The 9079-nt window shown below is 57.4% G+C and overlaps 1 protein-coding gene across 1 annotated transcript; it reads left to right on the top strand.

The window, feature by feature from the left end:
- The first annotated feature begins 9 nt into the window (after positions 1–9).
- Wfikkn2 (WAP, follistatin/kazal, immunoglobulin, kunitz and netrin domain containing 2) lies at positions 10–6738 on the top strand. The gene is made up of 2 exons (XM_015495860.2): positions 10–1172; positions 3948–6738. The coding sequence occupies exons 1-2, from the start codon at positions 972–974 to the stop codon at positions 5466–5468; spliced, it is 1722 nt and encodes a 573-aa protein (XP_015351346.1). The 5' UTR covers positions 10–971; the 3' UTR covers positions 5469–6738.
- The last annotated feature ends 2341 nt before the right edge of the window (positions 6739–9079 follow it).

Below are 9079 nucleotides of genomic sequence, written 5' to 3'. Positions count from 1 at the left end.
TTTCTGGGGGGGGGGGGTTCTTGGAGCTGAGTGTGTGGATGGAGGAGCGAGGAATGTGATACGTCCCGGAGCCGGGGGGAGCCGGAGCGTATCTGGTATGTGTCTCTGGAATGATTTGGGGAAAATTCACCGAAGTTGGAACCTCAGACACTAACCGCCTGGGACCCAGAGATAGGGAACTGTCCGTGTGCACACCCCCCACCGGGGAACCTGGTGCTGGGGTGGGAGTCGGCTTACACGGCTCAGCGCAGCTCAGGCCCGCCCTGGAACGGCCGTGAACTTGTTGTTTTTCCACGTCATTTGCTCTCAAATGTACTATCGGGCTGGGCGACGCTACTCAGCCCGCTCAGGTCCTTCCTTGTAACAAGCAACTGTGTGTTCTTTAGAGGTGGCCAAAAGGGAGGAGGGGGCCCAGCCCCGGGAGGTGGGGGAAAGGGAAACAAACCTTCTTTACAGGGAGCGTGCGTGTCCTGGAGCCAGCTCCCCCGAAGCACATGCCATTTCTGGCCCTTGAAGGGGTTAAAGGCCTCCTGGAGTCAAAACAAGCAGGTGTCCCACCGTGCCAGATACGCTGCCTAAACTGCTTCCAGCTTTCTCTCCCCCTTCTGCAATAAGTCTGTGATCAGCCACGGGACAGAGGCGCCAGCAGCCTGCCTGTGACAGGCATCAGGTTAGCTCGCTCCCACTCGGGTGGCGCGCCCAGGATAGAAATCCAGGCTCGGGCCCCTGCTGCGGCTCCTCTCCCTGCACACTCAGGAGACAGTTTCCTTCCAAAGACCTTTCTTTTATCTGAAGCCGCACAGCCCAGCAGGCTGCACTTGGTGGAGCAGCAGCCGCTGCAGCAGCAGCCTCAGCAAGGAGACCTGCGGGGCCGGGAGGGCAGGTGTCTCCAGCCCCGGAGGAGAAGGCCCCGGTGGGCCCCAGCCCCTGGCATCGCCGCAGGGGAGGTCTCGGCAGCTGCAGTTCACACCATGAGGGCCCTGGGGTGTCGCCGGTTCTGGTCCTGCCGGGGGCTGCTGCTGCTGCTGCTGCTGCTGCTCGGGGTGTCCCCGCCAGGCCTGTCACTGCCGCCCATCCGCTATTCCCATGCTGGCATCTGCCCCAACGACATGAACCCCAACCTCTGGGTGGATGCACAGAGCACCTGCAAGCGAGAGTGTGAGACGGACCAGGTGAGTTGGGAATGCGGAGCCCGAGATGGACCTGAGGTGTGAGTGAGGGGGTGGCAGCGTGGACTGGGGACGACTGGGGAATGCCCTCCAGGAACGTGAAGGAGCACAGGCCCTGCCTGCCAGGAGATAAACAGAGCACGATCGATGCCTGTCTGTTGTCACTGAGGCCTGAAAGAGGGTGTGATGTCCAAGTTCACCAGAGCCTGGGAATCGCGGGCTGCTGCTCCTTCCTGGGTGCTGAGGGCTGCTGTGGGCCAGCACCATGCCAGGCACATAGAGAGAATTGGCAGATGTGTGTCAGCTGCTCACTCACAGGTAGGAGAGTGGACACTCAGAGCGGCACCATGGCCAGCGAGGGACAGGTGGGCTTGGAGCCCATATCTGCCAGACAAAGCTGAAGTTTCATCTGGCCTCCAGCCACCTCCCCAGGTTTTGGGCCTAGACCCAGAGAGTAGCCAGACTGGTGGTCAGGGCAGGCAGGGACAGCTCTGATAGATGCCCTGGCATCCTCAGGAGGGAAGTGGACTGAGTTCCAGCCTGCCAGCCTCCTCAGTCCTCCCTCCTGCTCCTCTCTGAGGACACTGCAGGGCAGGGCTGATTCCAGAGCAGTTTTCTCCTCAATGCCAAGGCAACCCTGACAGCCACTCCCACCCACTCTGGCAGGGCAAAGGGCCTGTGGTACCCACATCTGCTCTGGGCACAGCTACCTGCTGCCTGTCCTGGCCAGCTCTGAGGGTAACAGAGTCCCCTGGGGCTCTGGGTCTGGGCCGGACATCACCAGGGAACACGAGAGACCCTGGTGTTCCTGTGATGCTCGGTCACCCACAGGAGAGTACAGGGCTTCCCTGGGGAAAGTGGCCTCTGCCTCACAGTGCCCAGGGGACAATTCTCTGGCCCCTTGGGACAGATGCTTCTAGTGGGCAATGGTAGTGTCTAGAAAAAAAAGATAAGGAGCAAGAGAGCCAGGGCTATTCCCACAGGCTGAGGTCACTTCATAGTTGGCTACATTTGCAGAGAAGCTTGTGTCATTGGCACAGGGTGGCCTGAAAAGTCAGGTGGGGCTTGGGGACAGTAGGACCGATTTTGTGTGTTTGGAGAGAAGGCACCTGTTCGGGGCTGGGGATTCAGATAGCCCCTGGGTGCCTCCCAGTCCCTTAAGTGAAAGTCTTCTAAGGATCCCCTCCAGGTTCCTTCCCCCAGTTCCCAAGGGCCCATCCACTCATGGGCCTCTGGGCCCTGAGGGAGCTTCCTGTCATCTTAGGAAATGGATGACCTCAGGTCAAGAAGCAGGCTCTCCTGCCCCATGTCCCCTCCCTGCCATCAGTTCTCCTTGGGGTCTCTCTCCCTTAGACCCAAGTGGTACACACACATGGCCCATCCCTGCCCCAAAGCCTCCCTGGTATGGCCGAGAAGCCTGTGCCAAACAAGGGCTACAAAACAAAGCCCCCATTCTGAGTTGGAAGGGGCAGAGGGTAAACAAGGGAAGCCGGCAGGCCCTGCAGAGCCAGGGTGGGGTCCCCCCCTTAGCTGATGTGGAATGTCAAAGAGGCTGAACAAAAGTCAGGAGGACCAGAGGCCAGCCCTGGTGGGGAATAGCTCACAGAGCCACTACCTGGTGGAGGATCAGGAGGATTGCCTGCTGCCCCGTGAGTACGGCATGTTATTGTGGAAAACACCACATGAAATCCCTGTTTGTGCTGGCGACAGGAGCATGTTGCTAATTTCGAGGAATTAAACTAATGCCTTAGGCGGCTCCACAGAAAATCAGAGGGGATTATGGTCTGGCAATGCCTCGCTGATGGACTTGCTGACCTTTGCCACACAAGGGACTTTTTTCTTGTGGCTTTCTCCATGAAGTGTCCCTCATGGAGCCAAGCACCTGGCTCTGGTATAGGCTGAGACCTGGTGTCCTGGGCCCAACACATCCTGATCTCCTCAAGGGGTAATGGGATGTGGACAGCCTCCAGAGGTGGCATCTCCCAGTTCACCAGAGCATCCTCAAGCCAATGGAAAAGACCTGAATGCAGCATCACACTGTGAGCCCAGAGCTCATTTGGTGATATCAGAATCCCACCCACTGGGCTTTGCAGTCCCTTTCTGCCACCTCCCATTGCTGTGACATGATTGTCATCTCTCTGCATCTCTGTATACTCATCTATAGAATGGTGGTAAGAGAATGTCCCCTCTTAGAAATCTGTGACCCACCACTTTCCACACACTAGTCATAGAGATGACCTTCGGCAAGTCACTTAATATCTCTCCCTCTCCCTCTTTCTCTCTCTCTCTCTCTCTCTCTCTCTGGTACCAGGAATTGAACCCAGGGGCACTTAAACACTGAGCCTCATCCCCAGCCCTATTTTGTATTTTATTTAGAGACAGAATCTCACTAAGTTGCTTAGGGCCTTGCTAAGTTACTGAAGCTGGCTTTAAACTTGTGGACCTCTGGCCTCAGCCTCCCAAGCTGCTGGGATTACAGGTGTCTGCTACCTGTAACCTCTCTGTGCCTCGGTAGCATCATTCATGAAGTGGGAATAATGGTTGCACCCACCACAGGCTTGGGAGGATCACAGCAAGCTACCTGTCAGCTCGTAGTTGAGGGCCTGGCACCTGGCAGTGCCAGGTCTGCCGGAGCTCAGTCTCTCACCACCAGGGGTTCCACTCATACTCACTGGTGAGCCCAGCAAGTCCCCTCCCCACAAACCCTGGGGTCAGGGCAGGACTGTGTCCTTTCTTCCTTCCCCTCCCTGTTCAGAGCTCTCTCTGTGGCTCTTTCAGGAATGTGAGACCTATGAGAAGTGCTGCCCCAACGTGTGTGGGACCAAGAGCTGTGTGGCGGCCCGCTACATGGACGTGAGAGGGAAGAAGGGCCCGGTGGGCATGCCCAAGGAGGCTACGTGTGACCACTTCATGTGTCTGCAGCAGGGCTCTGAGTGTGACATCTGGGATGGCCAGCCCGTGTGTAAGTGCAAAGATCGCTGTGAGAAGGAGCCCAGTTTTACCTGTGCCTCTGACGGCCTCACCTATTACAACCGCTGCTACATGGACGCCGAGGCCTGCTCCAGGGGCATCACGCTGGCTGTCGTCACCTGCCGCTATCACTTCACCTGGCCCAACACCAGTCCCCTGCCTCCTGAAACCACTGTGCACCCCACCACAGCCTCCCCGGAGACCCCTGGGCTGGACATGGCGGCCCCGGCCCTGCTCAACCACCCCGTGCACCAGTCAGTCACCGTGGGTGAGACCGTGAGCTTCCTCTGTGACGTGGTGGGCCGGCCCCGGCCTGAGATCACCTGGGAGAAGCAGCTGGAGGATCGGGAGAACGTGGTCATGCGGCCCAACCATGTGCGTGGCAATGTAGTGGTCACCAACATTGCCCAGCTGGTCATCTATAACGCCCAGCCTCAGGATGCTGGCATCTACACCTGCGCAGCCCGGAATGCTGCCGGGGTCCTGAGGGCAGACTTCCCGCTGTCCGTGGTCAGGGGGGGTCAGGCTGTGGCCACCTCAGAGAGCAGCCCCAACGGCACAGCCTTCCCAGCGGCCGAGTGCCTGAAGCCCCCGGACAGCGAGGACTGTGGCGAGGAGCAGACCCGCTGGCACTTCGACGCCCAGGCCAACAACTGCCTGACCTTCACCTTTGGCCACTGCCACCGCAACCTCAACCACTTCGAGACCTACGAGGCCTGCATGGTGGCCTGCATGAGTGGGCCCCTGGCCGTGTGCAGCCTGCCCGCCCTTCAGGGGCCCTGCAAGGCCTACGCGCCACGCTGGGCCTACAACAGCCAGACCGGCCAGTGCCAGTCCTTCGTCTATGGCGGCTGTGAGGGCAATGGGAACAACTTTGAGAGCCGTGAGGCCTGTGAGGAGTCATGCCCCTTCCCTCGGGGCAACCAGCAGTGTCGGGCCTGCAAGCCACGGCAGAAACTCGTCACCAGCTTCTGTCGGAGTGACTTTGTCATACTGGGCCGAGTCTCAGAGCTGACGGAGGAGCCCGACTCCGGCCGTGCTCTGGTGACTGTGGACGAGGTTCTAAAGGATGAGAAGATGGGCCTCAAGTTCCTGGGCCGGGAGCCACTGGAGGTCACTCTGCTCCATGTGGACTGGGCCTGCCCCTGCCCCAACGTGACAGTGGGCGAGACGCCACTCATCATCATGGGCGAGGTGGATGGCGGTATGGCCATGCTGCGACCCGACAGCTTCGTGGGAGCATCCAGCACCCGGCGGGTCAGGAAGCTCCGAGAGGTCATGCACAAGAAGACCTGTGATGTCCTCAAGGAGTTCCTGGGCCTGCACTGAAGCCCATGCACCTCTCCCTGGTCCTCTTCCACCTACCCACCCCGGTGCCCCTCAGTCATTAAACTGGGCAAGATCAGATTCGACAGTCTTGGGCCCGCAGGGAAACGGCTATTAACATGTCACAAAAAAGCTGCCAGAGGGTCTTAGATCCACTTCTATTCTTTGAGTTCAACAAGAGGGCCGGGCCCTTTTTAGCTGAGGGGAACAAAGGAGAAGTCAATAGATACATGTATGTTATTCCTGGTGACCAGGCTGCTCAGGCCTTCTCAGTCACCCTTTGCTGGCCACCTGCCTCCTCTGGCTCTCCCAGAGTTCAAGAGATGGCTGATGGTTGAACACACTGGCTGGCAAAGAAGGTGTGTGGTGACAAGAAGGCCCGGCAACCCAGCAGGACACGCTCCCCCAGAGCCTCTTAGATCATTGAGAGCACTTCATGGTAAGGGTCATGGCAGTGGGAAGCCAGAGACATAATCCAACCCAGCCCTGAGTGGAGGCTTCCGGGACAGGTGCCTTGGGGTGGGGTTAGCCTGTGTCTCAGAGGCTACCATGGCACCGGCAGAATACCTATTTCCTCTCTGGGCTACCTTGGTCTGTTGATTTGATTCTGTTCAGTTCGACTCAGTGTATGCTTTCTGAGCACTTCCTGGATGCCCAGTGCTAGAACCACAGAGAGATGTCCTTCCCAGCTCATGATGCCCCAACACAAAGGCCCCCCGGAAGCCCTCCCGGCTGTCACGTGCTCCCATCCGATGGATGGTGTGATTCCACATACCACTCACTTCCCTGGACATAAGCAGATAGAAGCTCCAGGATCTGCTTTGGTAGCAAGAAAAATAAAGGAGGAGAAGAGCAGGCTGGGAAGGGGGTAGTGGAAGAATGAAGGGAGGGGAGGCAGCTTGGAACCAGGAGGAATGTTGCTCGATGCTCCCATCTGGCGGCAGCCTCGCGAGCCCGCAGGGACCCAGAGGGAGGCTGTAAACGGGTCTGGGAGGAAAGGTTTGGGGATGTGGCAGCTCATTTGTGCTGTGTGTGTGTGTATGTGTGGTGTGTGTGTGTGTGTTTCCAGCCTCCTGTGTGGGCCCAGCCACCCCACCACTAGATAGAGGACTTGGGAACCCCACTGTCAGCTCTGCATCTGCCCCCCCCCCATCCCCTCTTCAGTCCTTCATTCTGTCCATGCTCCTCCAAAGCTAAAGAAGGCCACTGGGGGCATCCTCATTGCTTCCTCAAATGTAGGAGGAAGACACTAATTAAAAGCTCATAGTATCAACAGCTCTTCTTGTGTGACTCCTTTGGGCTACTGTGGGGAAATGAGGGAGGACCGGTGGTTAGTGTCATTTGCTCCGATGACCTTTCAGGAGGGAAGTCAGGCCAGGGGCATCATATGTGGGTGGTGGAGGGACACTGAAAATATTCTAGGCCCACTGTGAATTTTTAACTATGGTGCTCAGCACAACTCTGTGGATTAGGAATGAGAAAGCTGAGCCGGAGAGGCAGGAGGGGTGGGGCCCAGGCCAGCCAGGGCGCTCACTTCCATCCCAGTGCCCCTCCCACCAGGATGCATGGTGGGTCAGGTGCGGAGTCAACCTACCACAGGTGGTGTGGAGATCAGATGGTGGAAGAGACAAGAGAGGGGTGGGCAGGGGCGTGCTGCCCAGTGGTGACTCCTTGTTGGGATTCAGGGGGAGGCCAGGTTCCTGTATGCTCAGGACATGGAGCTGGCTTCTGAGAATGAGACCAGCAGCACCTTTGGCCTCAAGGAGGCTCATGGCTTATCCCCACCCCTTGGCATGTGTCCAGAGCCCTCCAACTACAGCACACCCACAACTTGTGTCCCCACCAGAGACATCTCCCTACACACGTCCCTGGGCCATGACCCAAAGGATGAATCCAGGCTAGAACTAGCCCAGTCCAGGTCAGCCATTCTCACTGCAATAAGAGAATAAATAAAAAGGGTGCCAGGAGCAGGAAGACAAGCTGTTCCCCAACAAGAAGGGCCAGAGGAGTGTGGATTCAGGGGAGCCACCCACAGGAGATCTCAAGTTGTCCCTGGGAGGACACTGAGCACAAAATTTAGCCCTCAAGACGGCATGAACAGAACCACCAGCCCCAACTTGCTGTGATCAGGGAGAGAGAAGTCTATCTCCTCACTCTGCCCCTCGCTAGGCCTGGGGACCTCTGTTGCACCTGTTTCCAGCCCAGGGTGCCTAAACAAATAGCCTATAGCAATAGGACAAGGGGGCCAGGGTCACCTCCTGCCTACCCTCACTTGCACAAGTATGGGCCTGAGCCCTGTGGCTGGACCATAGGGCCCAGGTCACTGTTCTGCTTTCCGGGTGGAAGTGCAAGTTCAGGGGAGCCACCCACAGTGCCAGGCTGGCAGAGTCAGAAACCACACAACCCACGGGGGCACTCACACAGCTCTGAATCAGAACTCTGCCACTTATCTACTCTCTCTGAGCCTTGAGTTCCTCATAAGACAGACAGCAGGAAGAGCACTTTACAGAGACTTGGGGGGGAGGGGGTGTTGATCCTATATATCGCTTGGAAGCTTGGAAAACCTGAGAAACAGCCTGGCACAGAGGGGCTGCCTGGAACCTTCTTACCCTCAGTGGCTCCCTGGCCAAGAATAGGCCCCAGGACCTAAAGCTCAACCCTTGTTCTTTTGGGTGCTGGACAGTGACATACAGCTTCAATGCTTTATTCTGTTGCCCACAGAGTATGTCCAGCCTGGGCACCTCACATGGGCTGATTTGGGGCTCAGAATACATGGCATTTGGGAATGGGTTGTTGGGAATCTACTGCAATTTCTGAATACTGCATGGCATTTATTTTTCTATCCTTGAAACCGTGTTTACTCTTTCATCTCTGCTACCCTAGGCTTTATGCAATGCCTGAAATCTAGTAGGGGCTCAGTCAAGGACAAGCCAAGTTCCCAAGGCTGGGTTGCCAGACAGCCTGTGAAGGTTACCTCACTCAGTCTGGGAGATTTGGCCTCAGGGGGCCCCAGGACATGGGGAGCCTGAGGTCTCCTTCCCAGAGGCCAGGTTCACCCACTTCCCAGTCTATACTGGACACTCATGCCTCCTTTTCTATGTTTGTGTCTCCCCTGGCCACACTGTCCCTCTTTTAAGGGCATCTCTTCCCCTCCAGCCCATTCTGGCCCACTGTCTCTCTAGACCAGCCCCTGGGCCTCTGAGCCAGGCAGCTTGGCTTTTTCCACCCTCTGCATCCCCCCCACATCCCTCCCTGCACCTCCAGCCTCCTAGGACACTCTGCTCCATTGTGTGGCCAGCTGCTCCATAGTCTGATGTCACCCCCTGGACAGTGGGGCCAGAGAGCAGGGATGAGAGATGGAACCTGACCAGGGAAGGGGAACCATAATACATAGCCTTATGGTGTTTTCCTTCCGCTATGGAGGAGTCCCTCTGTCCAACTGTCCTGTTACATCAGCCTGAGTGAGGACTTACTGTGTGACAGGCACTGGGCACTGTCTCTTTGTAATCTCCATTGAAACTGTCAGATCAGGTGGGGGAGGCTTTATTGAGATATCACTCCCGGGCGGAACTCGATCAGACCCACAGAGGGGACAGGGGAAGGGTTTGAGGAGA

Source organism: Marmota marmota, unplaced genomic scaffold (assembly GCF_001458135.2).
Source record: "Marmota marmota marmota unplaced genomic scaffold, marMar, whole genome shotgun sequence".
Classification (NCBI taxonomy): Eukaryota; Metazoa; Chordata; class Mammalia; order Rodentia; family Sciuridae; genus Marmota; species Marmota marmota.
Note: the sequence above shows the minus strand (reverse complement) of the source record. Positions and strands in the feature narration are given on the sequence as shown.

Excerpts from the sequence above, each read along its gene's own strand:
- Wfikkn2 (XM_015495860.2), top strand. The coding sequence starts at position 972 with ATGAGGGCCCTGGGGTGTCGCCGGTTCTGGTCCTGCCGGGGGCTGCTG. Across the intron at positions 1,173-3,947 it reads GAGAGTGTGAGACGGACCAG|GAATGTGAGACCTATGAGAA; the intron begins GTGAGTTGGGAA and ends TGGCTCTTTCAG.